Here is a 20838-nt window from a genome sequence, read left to right as displayed (position 1 = left end):
CCCACCCTGCCTCCCTCCCCTCCCCCACCTGCCACCTTACTCCCTCCCCCTCCTTCGCCTGCCATCCCCCCCACCCAGCCACCCACCCAGCCCCCACGGCGGGCCCGGTCCGGGCGGGGCCGCCCGAGTTCCCGGGTCCCTGGCTCGGGTCCAGCCCGCGGCCCAGGCCGGGCGGCGGCGGCGGCGGCGGGCGGGGTTCTGGCCGCGCGCGGTTTGGGGGTTTTTTATAACCCTGGCAGGCGGCTCAGGAAGTGCCTTCCCCGCGCCCCCTCCCCCGGCCACGCCGCCGCGCTCGCTCCCTCCCTTCCTGCGCAGGGCGGCGAGACGGCGGCGGAGACGGCGGACGGAGGCCCCGGGCGGGCGGGCGGCCGCAGGTAACGGCGCGGGCGGCGCGGCGGGGAGCGGGCTCGGCGGGGCCGGCGGGCGCCCGGTGGGGGGAGGCGGCCGGCGCCGGGCGGCCGCGGGTGACCTTGTGTGTCCGCGTCGGGCGGGGACGGCCGCGGGCCCGGGTCTGTCGGACCGTCCAGCCGCGGGGCGGGGGTCGTGACGGTGTGTGATGTCCCCGAGTGTGCGCGACCCTGAGGTCATGCGGGCGCCTGTCTGGGTGTGTTCGCTGCGTGCGTGTATGTGTGTCGGGTGCGTGTGGGCATCCACGTATGTGTGAGTGCAGCTGCATGTGTGTGTCCGCAGGAACATGTCCATGAGGGTCTGGGTGTGTTTGTGTGCGATCGTGTGGGGTGGGGTGTGTGTGCATAGGTGTGAGTGTAAACTGACATAGTTAAGTGCCTGCTGTGTTGATGTCTAGGTGAGTGTGTGCGTGTCTCTACGCTGTCTCCGGGTGTGTCTGAGTGTAACAAGTGTGTAAATGCCTGTATGTGAGTGCGTCTGGTGTGTATGTCAGTTCTGCGGGACTCTGTCCGTTGTCTGGTGGGAGTGTGTGAACGAGTGTGTAATGTCTGTGTGTGTAGGCCCAAGTGTGGGTCTCTGGGTTGTCTCCTGTGAATGAGTGTGTACGTGTGTGTGCACATAGGTCTGGGGAGTGTGTGGTTGTGTGTCTCGTGCGTCTGCCTCCCGATGTGTGTGTTCTGAGCGTGTCGGTGTGTTGGGATGCGAGCCCTTTGTGGGTCTGTGGTGTCCAGTTGTGGGACCCCAGCGGCGCAGGTGTGGTCACCCTTGAGTGTGTGCATTCGCTACCACGGTGTGTTTGTGTGTCTGGGTGTGGGAGTGGCACCTCCCACTTCCCTTGAGTCGGTCACGGAGGCCACAGCCGTCCATCTTCAAATGTCTCCAGGCCGTCGGGCTCAGGGCCTTTAATTAGTGGCTAGTCGGGGGGAACCCGCCGGGGCGCCGGCCCCCTCCTCCCGCAGGCCGCGGGCGGGCCTTTGTCTGCTCTCCCGGCAGGGTCTGCCTCCAGCCCAGCCAGATGTGCGGCGCCTGGAGAAGGCCTCTGCCCGGGCGGCCTGAGCCTTGGCCTCCACGGAGCGGCCGAATCTCCCCGGCCCGGCCCAGGAGGTCTGGGCGTGGAGCCGCGGGTCCGTCCCGATCGCTGGGATGGGATGGAGCCTCCGCTGTTTCCGGGCCGCTTCCGCGGCATTTCCTCCTCCGGCGCCAGTCCCGGTGCTGGCCTCCTCCCTCCTGCCTTCTGGGAGGAGGGGCTGGGAGCTATGGCCAAGCCCGGGCACGCGCGCTCGTGCGTGCGTGCGCGCCCGTGCACACAGCCACACGGGCACACACACGGCCACACACAGGGTCACATGGGCACACACACCACACACAAAGTTACCTAGGTACATACAGTCTACTTACACAGTCACACGCCCAGAGACACGCAGAGTCACACACATGCAGTCCCGCACACATCCTGGTGGAGACCCCTGCTGCTGCCCCCAGCCGGGCGCAGCGAGGGGGGGAGGGACCCCCCCTAACCTCCCTACCCTCAGTATCACTTTCTCCTCAGACCCACTGACCTGTTCCCAGTACCCCCATGGCAGGTCACCCCTGGCTACCACCCTGCAAGGGGGTCACCATCCCAGATCCTCCCCCAACGCGCACCCCCCCCCAGCCCTGGAGGGACACCTGTTGCCCTCCCTGCAACCCTCCCTCATCCCCACCCACCTATGCGCTCCTTCCACACCCTCTCCTCCCCCTCCACCCCCGTACCCCACCTGAGCCAGAAGTGCAAGGGAGGCTGCTGTGAGGTGGAGGGGCCCAGCCTCAGAGGACAGTGGTGAGGACTTCAGGGGTGCAGAGCAGAGAAACTCAAAGACACTGCAGCCGGGACCAGAGCCACAGAACGGCTTGGGGGAGATTCTGCACCAGGCCTGGCAGTGCAGGAAAGAAGGAGAGGGACAGGATTGGGGGAAGGGAGCTCCAGCCTCACACTGCAATGAGAACGTTGCCACCTTGGCATGGGAGGGGAGGGTGGTTAAGGCAAGGGGAGGGTCGGGGGAACTGACCAGGAAGGGGTTTAATCAAAACTGGTCAAGGTCTCCAGGATGGAATACAGGAGAGGAGGCAAGAGGAGATCAGGGCATAGGGAGGAGCAGTAGGGGAGGAGGGAGTTTGGTAGGGGACCAGGAGCTGAGGGAGGATGAAATCCAAGAGGAGGTTGGTCAGGGTCAGGGGGAAGGGCAGAGTATTCTCAGCCACCCCTGAACTTCAGACCCAGGCCAGCTCCTCCTCCCTGCCCCTCCCTGTCTAGGCACTAAAGAAGAGGCTGAGGCACAGAGGGGCTCACGCACAGGTGTCTGACCCCAGGCCGCCCACTGCCACCCCCAAAAGGTAAAAACAAACCAAAAAACAAGGGATAATCATTAGCCCATCTGAAGGGACCAGTAGGGTCACAGAGTGTCTTGGAGTGAGCTCCCCGTCGCTGGAGGGGTCCAAGCAGAAGCGGGTAATGTCAGCTTCTAAGTCTGCATCTTGTTGAAAACCTGCCTCCCTCCCTCGTGTGCTGAACTGCCCTGTTTGGAGATCAACTCTCAGACTTGGCCAGGCTGCAAAGAAAACAAGACAGTGTGTGATTAAGGGGGAAACGGCACAGGGGAGGAGGAGGAGGAGGGTGGAGACAGCAGTGGGGAGGAGGGTTTGGCACAGGGTAGTGGCCCAAAGTGGTGTCTGTGCGCAGCAGGCTGGCCTGGGGCAGATGCCAGAGAAACCGAGCTCTCCCGGACAACCCTAGAGCTCCCAGAAAGAAGAATCTGAAAGGAGAAGGAGTCGACCAGGGGCGAGGCTGGAAACAGAGGGTGGAGGAGAGGTCAGAGGGACAGATGCCACTGTAGGTGTGAATAATGCTCCCTGTGGCGGGGGACCCAATGGCAGCGCCTAAGTCAGACAGGATTAGTGGGAGGAGCCAATCATTTCTGGCTTAACCTGGGCTGAAAATGCCCACTGACCAGCACAGCCTTCAGATGTGTTCCACTCCAGCCTCCCCTTGCTGTACTCCTGCCTCCCCACAGGCACTCTGCCCAGCTGCACTGGCCCTTGTGCTCCTGGGTCCACACCCAGGTCCTCCCTGCCTCTGGGCCTTTGCCTCTGCTGCTCCTCTCCCTGGGCACCTTCTCCTGTCTCTTCGTGACGAGTTTCTTCTCATCCTCCATGCCCCAGTTTCTGAGCCTCCCCGTTATTTCTAGAGGACTTGTCACAATCTGAACTCCTCTGGTTCGGTCACTCCCAGGAGATGGCCCCTCGGTGGGCAGAGACGGCATCTCTGCGGTGCCTATCGTTAGCCATGAACGAGTCCTCAGGATTATTGTGGAAATGAAATGAAATGGTGTGAAAACACTCGGGCCGGTGGCTGGCATGTAGTAGGTACCCACCGAGTCATGATCCCCTGTGTACCCTTGTAGCATAGGGAGGATGAGGGGGGTGGGGACAGGGAGAGGAAATGCCAGGGGCATCCCGGAAGCTGGGAGGAGTGGGCTTCAGCACTGGCACACTGGGCAGCAGGACAAGGCACCCGCCCCCCGACCCAACTCCTCCCTCCCAGGAGCCCGGTGATGCTGCCCAGGCTGTGAACAGGGGAGGCGGTGCTGTGGGGGCTGCCGGCAGCCGGGGCTGGAGAGAGACATGTGGACACGTGGCCTCTATGGCTCCCGCCTACCAGATCCTCCGCTGGGCCCTTACCCTGGGGCTGGGCCTCACATTCGAAGTCATACACGCCTTCCAGTCTCAAGGTAGGGGCGTCCCGGGGCAGCATGGGGAGGGAACGAGGAGCCGAGGAAGGGTCAGTGGGGCTGGGATGACAGTCACTTGGGGGAGGGCCCTGGGGTCAGTGAGGCCAGCATCATTGGCCCCATAGCCAAGGCACGAAGACCCAAATCGCTCCTGTGGCTCGCCCCAAGCCTCTGACCCTCGCCCGCAGATGAGTTCCTGTCCAGTCTGGAGAGCTATGAGATTGCGTTCCCCACGCGAGTGGACCACAATGGGGCCCTGCTGGCCTTCTCGCCCCCCACGCCCCGGAGGCAGCGTCGGGGCACAGGGCCAGCCCCAGAGTCCCGCCTCTACTACAAGGTGGCCGCACCCAGCACCCACTTCCTGCTAAACCTGACCCGCAGCCCCCGCCTTCTAGCAGGGCACGTCTCCGTGGAGTACTGGACACGGGAGGGCCTGGCCTGGCAGAGGGCTGCCCGGCCCCACTGCCTCTACGCCGGCCACCTGCACGGTCAGGCTGGCAGCTCCCATGTGGCCATCAGCACCTGCGGGGGCCTGGTGAGCAGAGGGCTCCGGGAAGCAGGGGGACATGCCCACCAGCTTAGGAGTTATGAAAAACACTTCTCCATGTAGGCCAGAGAAGGAATCCAGGTGGATGGGTTTTTTTTAAATATTTTGAGCTAATCACAAGGATTAGATGATCTAGGACATAGCTAAAGCAGAACTTTGAGGAAAATGTGTAGCCATAAGGTCAGGCTGCAAAGGAAACCAACCAAACTTCCTCCTCAGGAAGGTGAGAAAGGAAAAGCAACATAAACCCAGTAAGACAGAAAGAATGGAATCGTAAAGACATAGGTAGGGTCCCATGGGCCCTGGGAACCAAAGCCTGATCCAAGCCCTCCGCCTGCTCCCCAACCCCCAGCATGGCCTGATTGTGGCAGATGAAGAAGAATATTTGATCGAGCCCCTGCAAGGTGGGCCCAAAGGGGCCCAGGGCCCAGAGGACAGTGGCCCCCATGTGGTGTACAAGCGCTCCTCTCTGCGTCACCCCCACCTGGACACAGCCTGTGGAGTGAGAGGTACATCTGTCTTTGTGGGGGCGGGCAGAGGGAGGCAGCAGTGTGTGACGGCCCCGCCGTGAGTGAGACAGATGCTCAGGCATAAACCCTATGTCTCCAGGATGACGGGGTGATCAGACAGCTAAGCAGCCGATGAGTGGCTGATTCGAGCCACTGCATGGTGCAGACCCTGTTCAGAAGGTCCAATTTACAACCAGATTTGCAGGGGGACAGGTGTCTGATCAGACGGACATGGTGCACAGTGCCCATGCCAAGGCAGGCGGCTCCACGCCTATGTTTGGGCAATGGAATTTTCAGGAAGTGGCGCGGTCACTCTGGTTGTTGTGGGGCCCAGCTGTCCGTGCCACCAACCAATGTGACAGCGTAGAGCCCCTCCTCGGGGTAGTGGACCATAGTAGAGCCAGACATTGGACACCTAGGACACCCAGTAGCCAAAGAGCAAGGGGTCTGCCGGCCCGTGGGGCCAATGCGCCATCAGACAGGGTCACAGACCTATGAGCAGGCAGCAGAATGACCAGAAATTGTCCATCCAGATGAGAAGCCATGGAAGGGGCGGCCGTGGTGGCTCCGTACCCTGAAGCCGCCCCCCGCCAGGCCCCTGGGGAATGAGACAGAGCGAGGCCAGCCAGGCCTGAAGCGCTCCGTCAGCCGCGAGCGCTATGTGGAGACCCTGGTGGTGGCTGACAAGATGATGGTGGCCTACCACGGGCGCAGAGACGTGGAACAGTACGTGCTGGCCATCATGAACATTGTAAGTGCCTCCCCCTCCCCAGCCATGGAGTCCTGAGATCAGGGAACCCGCGCGGAGGGGGTGGAGTGAGAAAGGAGGCTGGTTGGGCAAGGAATAAGGAGAAGCAGACTTGCTGGGCGGCCAGGAGCATAGACTCGGCTCTGCTGCTTTTGAGCTGTGTGCCCTTGGACCAGTCCCTCCCCGACTCCCCGTGCCTCGGTTTACCCACCCGTGAAATGGGAGTAGGAATAGTACCTCCTCCTCAAGGCTCAGGCAGTCGCAGTGAATCGGGATAGCGTTTGGAAGAGCCCCAGGCACGCGGTTGAGGCTGCGCAGGCACCTGCTGTATAAAACAAGGACGCAGCTTGAACTCGAGGCCAGCAGTACACAGGGGGCCACCTGAATCCTCCCGCAGGCACCTGCCCACCACTGCACGTGGTGACCTCGCTCACCCACACTCAGATATCCCCAGGGCCCATACCAGCTCTCTGTCGAGACTCTGGATCTCTCCGAGCCTCAGTTTCCATGTTTGTACGACACTGTTGTCATAGTATCTACCCCAGGAGGAAAGAGTCCGGGCGGGGAGGGGGGCGGGGGGCCAGACAGAGCATTTGGCATGCAGTGAGAGCCTGACAAGGGGCGCTATTGTTTCGCGGATGCAAAAAGGGAAGAGAAAAAGGTCAGCAGATAGAGAGGTGGCCCAAAATGTTGACATAGCACGTTCTGCCCTAGCCCTGCTTCCCTCCCTTGGGCTTTCAAAGTTGTCTAGAACCTGGGCACCTGGGTGGCTCAGTGAATTAAGCCTCTGCCTTCGGCTCAGGTCACTCAGGTCATGATCTCAGGGTCCTGGGATCGAGTCCCACATTGGGCTCTCTGCTCAGCAGGGAACCTGCTTCCCCCTCTCTCTCTGCCTGCCTCTCTGCCTACCTGTGATCTCTCTCTGTCAAATAAATAAATAAAATTTTTTTAAAAAAGTTGTCTAGAACCTGCCAGAATTTCTGTGGCTCTTCACGTGGGACAGTGATGCCCCAGGCTCCAAGATCACTGCACACCGTGGCGACCACCCCCCTGACCCCAGGCTCTTCCTCCTCCTCCCTCGCCCCTGTCTCCAGAGCTTCCTGCCCCCGACACTTCCACTTTCTTGTGGTGATGCTCAAATTGATACCTTTATTTTTTTTTTTTTAAGATTTTAAGTACTGACCTGAGAGAGAGAGAGCACAAGCAGAGGGGAGGGACAGAGAGAGAGGGAGAAGCAGGCTCCTCACCGAGGAGGAGTCACGGGGACATGGGGTTCAATCCCAGGACCCCGGGATCCTGACCAGAGCTGAAGGCAGATGCTGACCAACTGAGTCACCCAGGCTCCCCCAAATCGGTACCTTTAGACAGCCGTGGAATGAGAACAAATGTGCACATTCCTCGGGCCACCTCTGGGCAGAGACACTTGGGGCCACTGCGGGGATGGGTAGGGATAGAGGACAGACAGACAAGCTGAATGGGGGGGAGTCAGAAAGAAAGGTACCAGGGAGCAACCCAGACTTGAAGCCCCCTTGTGGCACCTATCCGCTGTGGGTTCTGACCTCTCTGTGTCGGTCTGCCTCTCTGTAAAATGGGAATGAACTTCGTCCTACCTGCGCAGCCGGCGTAGCCCGAGGCCCGGCCCGCAGGACTTACTTGGTGAAGGAGGGCTACTGCCGTTTTGCCTTTTGTCTCCTGCTCTGGGCCCCTCTTAAGACTCGGTCTCTCTTGTTTCTTGGAGGTCAGGTTGCCAAACTTTTCCAGGACTCAAGTCTGGGAAACATCGTTAATATCCTGGTGACACGCCTCATCCTGCTCACGGAGGACCAGGTGCGAGGGTCCCTTCCCCGCACCTGCCCCCGCACACCAGCGCTGCCTGTCTCCCCCTCCCCCTGCCCAAGCCCCTCCCACAGGGGTGGCTGGCCCCCATGCCCCACTGTCTGTCTGCAGCCGACCCTGGAGATCACCCACCATGCCGGGAAGTCCCTGGACAGCTTCTGCAAGTGGCAGAAATCCATCGTGAATCGCAGCGGCCATGGCAATGCCATTCCGGAGAACGGGGTGGCCAACCATGACACAGCAGTGCTCATCACGCGGTGAGGGGTGGGGAGGACTCCAGGACATGGGCCAGGGGAACGCGGGGTCCCAAGGACCCTCCAGGTCCAAGCAGGGCCCACTTCTGCTGGGAGATGGGAGAGGCTGGGAAACTGCGGCCACTCCAGTGGGGAGTCAGAGTTGGGGAGGGGCTGCTGGGAGCCTGAGAGCCTTGGTTCGGGAGGACCAGGGGCGGGGGAGGGGAGGCAGGGACAGTTGGGCGCAGACAGTCTCGTTCCCTCGCTGTCTCATTGATGCAGTCAGTCGGTCACTTACGCACCCCCAGCTCCCCCCGAGGTCCACTGCGGGCAGAGCACGGGGCTCCGGGCGAGAGGCGGAAGGCAGCCTCCGAAATAGGTTACAGTGGCCACTGCAGGGATTAGGGAGGCAGCCCAGCGCCTGACTGCCCCCCTCTCCTTCCACAGCTATGACATCTGCATCTATAGGAACAAGCCCTGTGGCACACTAGGTACTTAACCCCCTAGGCTTCAGGCACCCGTGGAGGCAGCGGATGGGTGCCCCCCGGCCCTGGCAGGGTGGGGACCTGGCTGGGCCAGCCCTCACAACCCGAGCCCAGCCCTGCCCCACGCGCCCATCCCCCAGGCCTGGCCCCCGTGGGCGGCATGTGCGAACGCGAGAGGAGCTGCAGCATCAACGAGGACATCGGTCTGGCCACCGCCTTCACCATCGCCCACGAGATCGGACACACGTGAGCCAGGGGACACCGCGGGGCGTGGGGGGCGGGGACGGGCCGGACGGCAGGCTCCTCGGCCCGGGTAGTGGAGCCGACGCCGCTCTCCCCAGGTTTGGCATGAACCACGACGGTGTAGGGAACAGCTGTGGGGCCCGTGGCCAGGACCCGGCCAAGCTCATGGCTGCCCACATCACCATGAAGACCAACCCTTTTGTGTGGTCGTCCTGCAGCCGCGACTACATCACCAGCTTTCTGGAGTGAGGACGTGCCCGCGTGCCCGCCCACGCTCCGGCTCACCTTGGCTCGGAACGGGGGTGGGGGAGGGGGCGCGGGGGAGTGGGGTTTGGAAACCAGAGCTGCCTCCAGGAGGGGTCCTGTTCCCTACATAGGGCTGCACCCTATGACCTACACCTCCCCCCCGGGGCCCCTGAGCTCTTCGCCTGCAGCCCCCTGACGTTACAGCTCCTTTTTCTTGCCCCAGCTCAGGCCTGGGGCTGTGCCTGAACAACCGGCCCCCCAGACAGGACTTCGTGTACCCCACGGTGGCACCCGGCCAGGCCTACGACGCAGACGAACAGTGCCGCTTCCAACATGGAGTCAAATCGCGTCAGTGTAAATACGGGGTAGAGAGAGCCTTCCTGCTTTCCTTCCTGGGAGGGGAGGGGCCGCAGGGGGTGGGAGAGTTGGGAAGGGGGTGAGCCCCCGTGGGGGCCAGGGGGAAAGAGGTGCACAGGTGTATAGACATCACGTGCACTCAGTGACTGGGAGGGTGGGATCTCCTGGCCCTCCAGACCCCTGATTTTGGGGGCTTGTCTGGGGAGACCTTGGGCACCCCCTCTGTCCAGCCCGTCAGGCCACTGGTGGGCTGCTGCAGGACTAAAGTCCCAAACCCCCTAACTGGGCAGTTTTTCACCAAACATTCCAAATGGGGTGGAAATAGTTCCCTGGGGACGGACCATCTTTCCCACTCAGCAAAGAACTGGGCAGAGCCTTCCAGGGACACCCTGTCTTCACTCCCCACATCCCCCACCAACTGGTTCACAAGATCTCCTGGCCCTGATGCTTGGCTGGACGAGCTCTGAGCCTCCGGGCCACCCCTCCCTCTTGGTGAGGTTTGCACTGATTTCCCAAAGCCCCATCCTTTTGTAGAGAAGCAAGCTGGGGGTCCCACTCCCAGCTGCCCCCAAGGAAGCTGGAGGCCCGCCAGCTTCCTCAAGACTACAGAGATCAGAGTTTAGACGGCCACGTCCAAGCTGAGGCCATGTCGATTCAACACAGGAAAAGGCAGCTGTTCTAATGCCCTCACTTCATCCCAGGGCAAGACAAGGAGACAAACCCTGGCATCATTTCTACTTAACCTGCTCTTGCCCACCCTCCCCAGCCTGACTGGTAACTGTAGCACCCTTAACAAATTTCTAAAGAATCTGGAGCATCTGCTGTGTCCCTGGTATCCTAACCATGATGACAGTGGCTGACATTTACTGAGCGCCCAGTATGTGCTAAGCATGTGATATGTTTCATCTCGTTTAAACTCTTGACAATCCTGCTATATTTCCACATTACAGGTGAAGGGACTGAGGCATAGGGAGGGTGCCTTGCCCAATATCACAGTTCAAGAACATGTCAGAGCTGGGACTCGAAGGTCTCACTGTGACTCCAAATTTTATAATGAGGTGGGGGAGGGGAGGAAGTGCCGGAATAAGGAGCTTGGACAGGTACTGGCTGTATGTTGAATTGATTCTTTCTTTTATTTCTCTAAGGAACATCTTCCCGGAGCCCCTGGCAAAGGGGGAAATTATTGACTACATATAACTTGGCTAACGTGTGTAAAGAGCTGGGCCCAGTGCCTAGCCCGGAGATAGCTGTGGTCATTGTTACACAATAACAGGGAGTTTGTGCAATCTCTTTCAGATCTACTCTGTCACATGCCTCTCAGCCTTTTATGTAGGCAAGATGAGAAAACGGGGTGGGGGGGGGGCAATTCCCCAGCGGGGCTGAAGTCTCCCCGACTGGCTCAGAGCCCCTTCACATGCACCACAGCGCCTCCTTGTGGAGAGAAGGAAAAGCAGGACTGGAATAGCCAGTTCTCCTTAAGAGGTGTCAAAAGTGGGATGAGGGCCCGTGATATTTACAAATGGCAGGGAGGACACAAGCCAAGTGAAGCCAGAAAACCAGGCTGAGTTTTTAACTGAGATGTAGCCTCTGAAGGAGCACAAGACAGGGACTCTGGAGGACGGTTGAGGGAGCGGACTTGAAAACAACTTTCCGGAGCTTCTCATGTGTGTGCAGATGTCTCTCAGAGGCTGCCCCTTCCTACAGCCATTGACTGGTCCCGTCCCAGAATATTAAAACTTGAAAGGATTAGGTTCAAAGAGGAAATGGCACATGGTAATAAAAAGGAGAATGAAGGCTCTCCATTTCCCAGGGTTGGGGAAGGCCCTGGGAGGTGGGGCAGATGCAAGCTAGAGGGTCAGAGATTTGGACACCCCTGAACCCAGGGGGTTTGTCCAGCGATATTAACCTGAAGGGTCAGAGTGACTTCCTGGGACTGGTCCAGCCCAACCAGGATTCCGACAGGAAGGCGGGCTGAGTTTTCAGTGGGCAAAGACACATCCCAACCAGATCCAGCCTGGCTTTGTTCAGGCCGAGTCTCCCATAGAGTAAAAGTTCCAGGAGCTTTCACAGTTTGCGGGGTGGTGGGGGAGAGCAATAAAGAAGACCACCAGATGGAAAAAATTAGAGATGAGGCCTTTGACCTGAGCCATCTTCCAGGCCAGGGTTTTCAGAATTACTGTTCTCCCAGGGGCCGCTTAACCCTTCCCAACAAGGAATGCAGAATCATCTTCGTTCCTCAGCAGGTTTGGAGACTCAAGAGGCACCAGAGTGATGAGATCACAGAGTGGTCTATCAAAGGCCCGGGTTAGAGCCAAGGCTGCCCCTCAGAAGCTGTGCAGCCGCTAGCAAGTGACTTTACCTGTCTAAGCCTTGGTTTTCTCACAGTGAAACGGGGATAGTGATGCCTAAGGGGGCTTGCCACACACAAAGATGTTGGTTAAGTGCAGCCCATAAGGCAGAGGGGAGGTCTCAGGCCATGCCCCACAGGAAGACTCCAGAAGGCTCCTGGAGACCCAGCGGAGGAGCGCTGGGGCCCCACCGCTAGGCGGCAGCGAGCGTGTCACCGCCCCCGGCGGGCGGGCTGCCCGAGGGAGGAGGGCGGGGGGCGAGCCTGAGCAGGCGCCTTGGCCCGCAGGAGGTCTGCAGCGAGCTGTGGTGTCTGAGCAAGAGCAACCGGTGCATCACCAACAGCATTCCTGCCGCCGAGGGCACGCTGTGCCAGACGCACACCATCGACAAGGGGGTGAGCGCCGGCCCGGGCCGCCAGGCGGGCCCCGCCCCCTGCCCTTGAGCAAAGCCCACCTCGCCGCTAAGGGGGTTTTCCGTAGGCTCTGGCCCCGCCCCCTGCTCTTGAGCCACGCCCACCGCGCCTCCGCGCGTGTTCCGTCGGCTCTGGCCACGCCCACTGCCCGCAGGTCCAGCCCGTGGCCTGAGGCCACCCGCTGCCCCTACTCCCTCAGTGCTAGACCCAGGGCGAATTTCACCTCCCGGCGGTGACCGTAGGCTTAGGCCACGCCCCCATCTTGCCTGTGTCCGGGTCCCCAGACCCCACTTCCACCCTCGCCCCTTCGGTCCCATCCCAGGGATGCGGAGACCTCTTGCTGGGGGAGCGGCGGGGCAGGAAAGAGCGCGGGGATCCCGGGAGTCCACGGAGCCGGACTCACCCCGCTTCCTCTCCCCAACTCCTGCCGCAGTGGTGCTACAAGCGCGTGTGCGTCCCCTTCGGGTCGCGGCCGGAGGGCGTGGACGGGGCCTGGGGCCCGTGGACCCCGTGGGGCGACTGCAGCCGGACGTGCGGCGGCGGCGTGTCCTCCTCCAGCCGTCACTGCGACAGCCCCAGGTCAGCTCTCAGGACCCTCTGTAAAGAGAGCGGGGCGGGGGCGGGGTCCCCCTCTGTCTAACAGCACCCCCCCCCCGCCCCACATCTGTTCTGTCTCCCCACCCCAACCCTTCCAGGCCAACAATCGGGGGCAAGTACTGCCTGGGTGAGAGACGGCGGCACCGCTCCTGCAACACCGACGTGAGTTTCCCCAGGACCCCAGGCTGGGATCCGCTGTCCTGCCCTGCCCTCCAGACACCTGCCCCGGGGCCCCGGGGCCAACAGGACGGGGCTCCCCTGCAAGCGTCTGGTTCCTTCCCATTCTCAGATGACTCCCCCACCTTAAACGTGTATGACCTCCTCATCCTCCTCCAGCTACAGTGCACTGCACGCCTCCTCCCTTCAAAACCAAGTTCCCCAAACTTCCCCAACCCCACCCCAAAGCCATCTCCAAGCTGTCACCAAACCCAGTAGCCACTGAGGACCCAGTTTGGGGTCTCCCTTTGTCCTCCCTTCTGCCCTGAAACCATGGCCTCCATCCACAACTCCCTACCCCACTCCCACCCCCTCGCTGCCATCACCCCTGCCCTGTGCTCCCAGCTCCTCCCCATAGACTTTCCGTCTTCTCATCTCCACTGCTGTCCCTTCTTTAAATGCCGGGGTTCCCCATGGCTGGTTGGGGCTTCTGACTGTAAGCGAGTCTTCTGTGGACACACCCAGTAAGCACAAGACCTACTGCAGCTGGGGGTGTTCAGAGGGCGGGGAGCACTTGGGGGGCCGCGGGGTGAGTGGTCTTCCCAACCCCACCTGGAGTCGCTCCTGTCTCCAGGGAGTCCACACACGCCCCACCCCCCGTAATGAGTGCCCCTGGCTCCTTTCTAGGCCTGTTCTCAAGAAAGGCCTCATGGTCTGAAGCCAGAAACCCAGCCAGCACCCCAGCTCGCCCCAAATTCTCATGGGTCATCTGCTCCATCTCTGAAGTACCCGTCCCTCCAGCCCCACCGCCTGGCCCTGGCCCATGCCACCAACCAGTCTCACCTGGCCCCCCACAGCTTCCTCCTGGCCTCTTGCCTTCAGCTTCCCCCCTCCAACCCAACCCTGCTCTGAGCATCGGGCCCGTGCCCTAACTCCACCCTCCAACACATGGCTTCCCTCCCTGTCCCTCTCTTGCCCCCAGGACTGTCCCCCGGGCTCCCAGGACTTCCGGGAGATGCAATGCTCCGAATTTGACAGCATCCCTTTCCGTGGAAAATTCTACACGTGGAAGACATACCGAGGAGGTGAGTGAAGGACCCAGGAGGCCACAGGGCACTGGAGGGCGGCAGCAGGTGGATGCAGCATCGTGGGGTCCACCCTGAGCGCCCCCTCACCCAAAGGGCCAAAGAGCCCAGGATGTGGTTCAACAGTTCCTTGACTGGACACTGGGAATCCCGACTCCCTCTGCGCAACCTGCCTAGCCATGCTGGGGCTGGGGTCTGTCCCTCTTTGCCTCCCCTACCCCCATCCTCGGGAACGAGCAGGGAGTCCCAGGTGGCCTGGCCCTCCGTCTGACGGGGCTGTGCCCCCCCAGGGGGCGTGAAGGCCTGCTCACTCACATGCCTGGCCGAAGGCTTCAACTTCTACACGGAGAGAGCGGCCGCCGTGGTGGACGGGACGCCCTGTCGCCCTGACACAGTGGACATTTGCGTCAGCGGCGAGTGCAAGGTGAGGGGGACTCCCAGACAGAGGGCAAGGAATAGGGGAGTGAAGGCAGGGAGGGGGGCTCACTGATGCTCGCCCCCCCACCCTCCCCACCTCCCCAGCACGTGGGCTGCGACCGGGTCCTGGGCTCCGACCTGAGGGAGGACAAGTGTCGGGTTTGTGGTGGTGACGGCAGTGCCTGTGAAACCATTGAGGGGGTCTTCAGCCCAGCCTCGCCTGCAGCTGGTGAGAGATCCCCATTCCTTCTCCCTCTGGCCGCTTGGTGACTGAGGGCAGAACGGGCCCCATCACAGTAGCCAGCGTCAGCTTCAGACCCAGGGGCCCAGTGGGGACCCCAAGAAGTCCCGGGGCACAGCCATGCCCCAGCTCAAGGTCAGGGACTAGCTTGGGCTCTGGCGTCTAAACCTTTCCCCGCCCCCACCCTGGGAGGCTGGCCCTGGGTTGGGGGCAGAGGGGTTGACCACTCTCCATGGTCTGAACCAGGGGCTTGAGAGACTCTGTGCTGGAGGAAAAGTCTTACGGGGGGAGGGATATCTGTAGGGTATGGTGAACTTGAACCTGCCTTCCAATCTTGGGCTGAAGGACAGCAACCCCAGGGAGTGGGGGGTGGCTCCGGGGAGCCAACACACACAGCGAGGCCCCCGTGTGGGGTTCAGGGGATGGGAAGGGACCCCGGGTTGGAAGTGATGACGCTCCCACAGCTGAACTTACCATGTCACCATGTGCGTTGGGGCCTCCACAGTGCCCCCATCCCTCTGTGCTGGCGGGTAGGAAGCGGACCTCACCACTGTGGTGGTCAGAGAGGCAGGAAAGTTGGGGTTCCAACCCCAGCCCCGCCACTTCCTAGCTGTCAAACCTGAGCAAGTTGCTTAGCTTCGCTGAGCCTCAGTCTTGTCAATCTGTAAAATGGGTGTGACAACCCATCTACTTCACAGAGCCAGACCTGGAGCTGCAGGGGATGGCCTTGTAAGCGCTTACTGCAGTAATGGTTCGCTGCTGTCATCGAGGGCCAGGAATGGGGGGGGGGGCGGGTAGGCAGGTGTGGGGGAAGGGCCAAGTGGATGACATCTGAGCTCCACCGTCCAGGGTATGAGGAAGTCGTCTGGATTCCCAAAGGCTCCGTGCACATCTTCATCCAGGACCTGAACCTCTCCCTCAGTCACCTGGGTGAGCTGGGGATGGTGGGATGAGGACTGGGCGTCAGCAGGGGGTCGGGGCAGCTGGGCTTCTGACCCCTGTGCTGTCCTCCTAGCCCTGAAGGGGGACCAGGAATCCCTGCTGCTGGAGGGGTTGCCTGGGACCCCCCAGCCCCACCGCCTGCCCCTGGCTGGGACCACCTTTCAGCTGCGTCAGGGGCCAGATCAGACGCAGAGCCTGGAAGCCCTGGGACCCATAAACGCATCTCTCATCGTCATGGTAACAATAGTGGGAGCAAGATGCCGGAAGACATCAGTCTCCTTGTGGGGACTGGAGCTTGGCTTCCACTTGATGGCCTCCTCCCCCACCCCAGGTACTGGCCCGGACAGAGCTGGCTGCCCTCCGCTACCGCTTCAACGCGCCCATTGCCCGAGACGCGCTGCCTCCCTACTCCTGGCACTATGTGCCCTGGACCAAGTGCTCGGCCCAGTGTGCCGGCGGTGAGGTCGGGGTGCGGTCGGGGGTAGGCACCGGTCCTCTGGGCGCCGCTGCTGGTCCCGGTGGGGCTGAGCGGGTCTCCCGCCCCCCCCCCAGGCAGCCAGGTGCAGGCCGTGGAGTGCCGCAATCAGCTGGACAGCTCGGCGGTGGCCCCCCACCATTGCAGCGCCCACAGCAAGCTCCCCAAGAGGCAGCGCGCCTGCAACACGGAGCCTTGCCCGCCAGAGTGAGTGCCCGCCGAGGCTGCACTCGGGGTGCCTCCTGCAGCCTCGGGGTGACAAGAGCCAGAGTGGGCAGAGCTCCAGGATCAGGGTGACAGTGCTCCCCGGGGAGGGGTGGAGGCTCTCCCTCAGCATGACGCACCTCCCACCCCCAGCGCGGGTGCAGGGTGGGGATGTCCCAGGGGTGTGCTGGGGTGCTCCCTGCAGAAGCAGCCCTGTGCGGGATTCCACCGAGATGCTGGCTCCTGGGGAGGAGGAGGATATGCCGGGACCCCCGCCGGAGGGACGGCCCTCCCCTGCACACTCTCTCAGACCTGCCCCTCCCCGCAGCTGGGTCGTAGGAAACTGGTCCCGCTGCAGCCGCAGCTGCGATGCGGGGGTGCGCAGCCGCTCGGTGGTGTGCCAGCGCCGGGTGTCAGCCGCCGAGGAGAAGGCGCTGGATGACAGCGCGTGCCCGCAGCCGCGCCCACCGGTTCTGGAGGCCTGCCAAGGCCCCGCCTGCCCGCCCGAGTGGGCTGCCCTGGACTGGTCAGAGGTCAGACCATACTGCTCCCTACGGGGGTGGGGGGATGCTGGGATGCCCTTAATGGGTTCCCACCAAGGCACCTCTCGGCAGTCACAAGCCCCTCCTGCTCGACCTAGTGCCCCCCAAAACCGGTCCAAGGTTAGCTGACCTCTCCTTGTCGCCCTTTGGACCACCATCTGCCCCTCCCTGCCCCCCCGCGTGGGGGGGACTGGAGCACCCAGGAGCATGAAACCCCCTCTCCGACTGCAGTGCACCCCCAGCTGCGGGCCAGGCCTCCGCCACCGCGTCGTCCTGTGCAAGAGCTCTGACCACCGCGCCACGCTGCCCCCTGCGCACTGCCCGCCCGCAGCCAAGCCGCCAGCCACCATGCGCTGCAACTTACGCCGCTGTCCCCCGGCCCGCTGGGTGACAGGCGAGTGGGGCGAGGTAGGCCGGCGCCCGGGGGGCGGGGGCGGAGGGAAGGGGCGCCCCGCCGAGGCTCAGCAGCGACTCCCCGCAGTGCTCCGCACAGTGTGGGATCGGGCAGCAACAGCGCGCGGTGCGCTGCTCCAGCCACACTGGCCAGCCGTCGCGTGAGTGCGCAGAGGCTCTGCGGCCCCCGGCCACACAGCAGTGCGAAGCCAAGTGCGAGAGCGCGCCCCCCGGGGACGGCCCCGAAGGTATGTGTGGCGCGGGGCCCTGTCCAGAGCGTGGGAGTCCTGACCATTGGTCTGGCGCATCTCCAACCACCGCAGCGTCTTTCTCTGTCCCCTCCAGGCACTTCACTGCCTCTCCCTGCAGGCATGTATTTAGTGCCACTGTATACCAAGCATATTAGGCGCCTGATCCTTCCAGGCACCCAAACTCAGGTCATTCCCCCAGCCACCTCCGTGACCTTCATCCCATTCTTCTCTGTCCGAACCGTGAACTGCCGAATGTTTTTCTTTAATTCAGAGTTTCTCAACCTCTGCCACTATTGATGTTTTGGACCGGATCATTCTTGGGGAAGGGGAGCTGCCCTGGGCCCTGTAGGATATTCAATAGCGGTCCTGACCCCAGTGGTGACAAGCAGAAATGTCTCCAGATCTGGCCATATGTCCCCTGGGGGACAAAATCGCTTTCCCTAGAGAACCAATGCTTTAAGTATGTCCATTTTTTTTCCTACCTAAGAATTTATTCTCCATACAGGGCAATAGATAACTTCCCCGGGCACTGGAACCAGACTGCCTGGATTGGGTTCCCTCCACTGCGCCTTCTAATGGGGCAGGCGGATAATGATATACTCACTAGCCTGGGAGCTGCGTGAGAGAGATGGACTAAAACAACCCACGTGAGGCCCTTTATTAGGCACCAGGCCCTGTCCTACATCACTGGCCAAGTGGGAGCCCGCATCACTGTCGCAAACGGACGGTCGATGACCACGAACACAAAATACTCAAATACCCTGAGAAGGAGCGACTTCTCTGGACCTCAGGGTCCTCCGTCGGTCACAAAGGGAAACGAGCAAGGATTACAGCCCCAAATGGATCAAAGGGATAACTGAAAGGGAGTGCTTTTGTCGTAACTGAATACTGAGTCTGACTCCCAGACTCAGCACTGTCTCTCCCAAAGTCCGCCAACAGTCTAATGACGTATTTACAAGCCTCTTCCACACACTTTTTTTTTTTTTAAAGATTTTATTTATTTATTTGACAGAGAGAGATCACAAGCAGGCTGAGAGGCAGGCAGAGAGAGAGGAGGAAGCAGGCTCCCTGCTGAGCAGAGAGCCCGATGCGGGCCCCGATCCCAGGACCCTGAGATCATGACCTGAGCCAAAGGCAGCGGCTTAACCCACTGAGCCACCCAGGCGCCCCACACACTTTTTTTAAAAAAGATTTTATTTATTTATTTGATAGAGGGTGACAGCTAGAGAGAGAACACAAGCAAGGGGAGCAAGAGAGGGAGAAGTAAGCTTCCCACCTGAGCAGGGAGCTAGATGTGGGGCTCGATCCCAGAACCCGGGGATCATGACCTGAGCGGAAGGCAGACACTTAACCGACTGAGCCACCCAGGCGCCCCTTGCACCCTCCCCCCAACTTTGAGTTACAGTTATAAGCGCCCTTTGAGAGGCGAGGAAACTGAGGCAGAGAAGTTAGGAAGCTCTGTGAAGCCTTCAGATGCGCTCCTAAGGGAACGGGCCCTGAGCGCTGATCTCTCCTGCCCCCTCTAGAGTGCAAAGACGTGAACAAGGTCGCCTACTGCCCCCTGGTGCTCAAATTTCAGTTCTGCAGCAGAGCCTACTTCCGCCAGATGTGCTGCAAAACCTGCCATGGCCGCTAGGGGGGCGCGCGGCCCCCAGAGCTAACGCTGGGCGCCGGCTGGAGGGGACCCGGCCCGCAGCTGGCCAGCCTGAAGGAGCCCGAGGGGGCGGGAGCTGGGAGTAAAGGGTGAGACGAAGCCGGAAGTTATTTATTGGGAACCCCTAAAGGGCCCCTGGCTGGGGGATGGAGAGGGGCTACCACCCCAGGGCCCCTCTTCATCCCCTCTCCCAGTTCATAGTGAGACCCCCTCCAGGGTGGGTTTGAGGAGGGAACAACTAACTGTTCGCCCTAGAGCCCTTTTCACCCACTCCTAGGGAGCCCCTAATACTGCCCCCCTTTGACCGGAATATGTACTGTGAAGAGGGGGGGTGGGGAGGGGGTCTGCCTGTGTCCTGCCCCCAACACTGCCCTATCCCTCCACTCTGAGCTGGGGGCGGGAGAAGGGGTGGGTCTATGTCCGCTATGGGGGAGGGGGGTTAGCACCACCTCCCTGACACCCTCCCCCTGACCAGACTAGCTACAAGGCTGAGGCAGAGCTGGCAAGATCCACCACAACCTCTGCCCTCCCTGCCCCAGGGGGACCCCGACATCCAGGCGCCCCCATCATGGTGCTACAGACCCTGCCCTGGGGCCCACACACCCCTCGCCAGGAAGCCCTCCATCAATAAAGTTCTGTCTTGTGTAGCTTTCCGAGTGTTGATCTGTGACCGCGTCAGTGAGTCTGAGTCACACGCAGTCCCCGCCACCGAATGGAAGGGGCCGTGCCCCCCGCCCCACCCCCACCCCGCTCCCGCCGCAGGTGGTTCCCATCAGTCCAAAGGGGCCTTTCACCAGCCGGGACAGAGCCCAGTGATACTACAGCTTCTAAGGAGGGTCTCAAGCCTCCGGGTCTGGCCCCGGCCTTCCCGCCCACCGCACCCCCAGGCCCTCAGCTCGGTCCAGCCGCCCGGGCCTCCCGGGCCCCGCGGAAGTTCCTCAATCTCCCGCCATCTTCCCCTCTCGGGGGCCTTTGCGGGAGCTGCTTCCTCAGCCAGGTGTACCCTCCCCTCCCCTTTCCACCCGGTCAACTCCAGCTCACCCTGCAGCCAGGGTCCCCTCCGTGCAGAAGCCCCCTCGGAAGCCTCCGGCCCGGAGAAGGTCCTCCCGCCGCTCGCTCACTCGCGGGTGCCTGGAGGCTTCGCCGCGGTCTGCAGGCGCCACGCCCGGGAGCAAACGCGTGCGGGAGATTCCGGGACCCACGCGCTCCTCCCCGCACGTGGCCACTAGGGGGCGCCGCGCCTCGCCAGCTTCCAGGCGCGATGCCGCGTCCCGCCGGGGCGCAGGGATACCCGGGTCCTGGGGCCTCCGGGGATGGGCCTCGGCCTCCTCTGCGCTGTGTGGCGCGGGAGGTGACAACCTGTCCGAAATGCCACTTCCTAAACGTCCAGGGGAGACCAGGACGTGGCCTGCTGCTCTCCGGAGATCAGGACACGGACCCACACTTGATGAATCCTATGTGAGCCGAGCACTGCGGCGGCGGCCCGCACCGCATTTTATAAGAACGTGGGGTCCCAGAAGTAGCAGAGGGGGGGGGGGGGGGCATTAAATCCCGAGCTGACACCCTATGTCTGGGAGGTAACGGCTGCCCCTGCTTCCTGGGAACTTCCACTCGTGATGTGTCCCCGCCACCTGCCTCCCATGACGGACCCACGTGGCTCCCCACTGGCCTTTCTAGGGAGAAGACCGGCAGGTGGCAGAGGCGGCTCTGGAAGAGGGGGTTTGCTTAGGGACGCCTGAGC

At 61.8% G+C, this 20838-nt stretch overlaps 1 protein-coding gene across 6 annotated transcripts; it reads left to right on the top strand.

Annotated features, from left to right (window-relative positions):
* Positions 1-508: 508 nt before the first annotated feature.
* Positions 509-19744, top strand: ADAMTS10 (ADAM metallopeptidase with thrombospondin type 1 motif 10). Of its 6 annotated transcripts, none has more exons than XM_044254403.1 (25): positions 509-2781; positions 3989-4175; positions 4364-4710; positions 5075-5231; positions 5765-5982; positions 7723-7806; positions 7927-8072; positions 8496-8539; positions 8674-8779; positions 8875-9021; positions 9246-9387; positions 12015-12122; positions 12574-12719; positions 12836-12899; positions 13876-13978; positions 14269-14402; positions 14501-14624; positions 15486-15566; positions 15652-15815; positions 15910-16036; positions 16131-16260; positions 16586-16790; positions 17031-17207; positions 17281-17440; positions 18970-19744. In XM_044254403.1, exons 2-25 carry the CDS (start codon positions 4088-4090, stop codon positions 19077-19079), a joined length of 3312 nt encoding a protein of 1103 aa, XP_044110338.1. In that variant the 5' UTR covers positions 509-2781; positions 3989-4087; the 3' UTR covers positions 19080-19744. The 6 variants fall into 6 exon arrangements, with proteins under 6 accessions (XP_044110338.1, XP_044110337.1, XP_044110336.1 ...); XM_044254402.1 differs by having other exon boundaries at positions 509-2896; XM_044254401.1 differs by lacking the exon at positions 509-2781 and having other exon boundaries at positions 3849-4175.
* Positions 19745-20838: the final 1094 nt, after the last annotated feature.

Source organism: Neovison vison, chromosome 6 (genome assembly GCF_020171115.1).
Source record: "Neovison vison isolate M4711 chromosome 6, ASM_NN_V1, whole genome shotgun sequence".
NCBI lineage: Eukaryota > Metazoa > Chordata > Mammalia > Carnivora > Mustelidae > Neogale > Neogale vison.
The sequence above is the reverse complement of the archived record's forward strand: the minus strand, read 5'-3'. Positions and strand labels throughout refer to the sequence as shown.

Coding starts and splice junctions, on each gene's coding strand:
- ADAMTS10 (XM_044254401.1), top strand. CDS start 3,887: ATGCCAGGGGCATCCCGGAAGCTGGGAGGAGTGGGCTTCAGCACTGGC. Junction 13,979..14,268: donor GTGGAAGACATACCGAGGAG/GTGAGTGAAGGA, acceptor GTGCCCCCCCAG/GGGGCGTGAAGGCCTGCTCA. Junction 14,625..15,485: donor CCCAGCCTCGCCTGCAGCTG/GTGAGAGATCCC, acceptor TCCACCGTCCAG/GGTATGAGGAAGTCGTCTGG.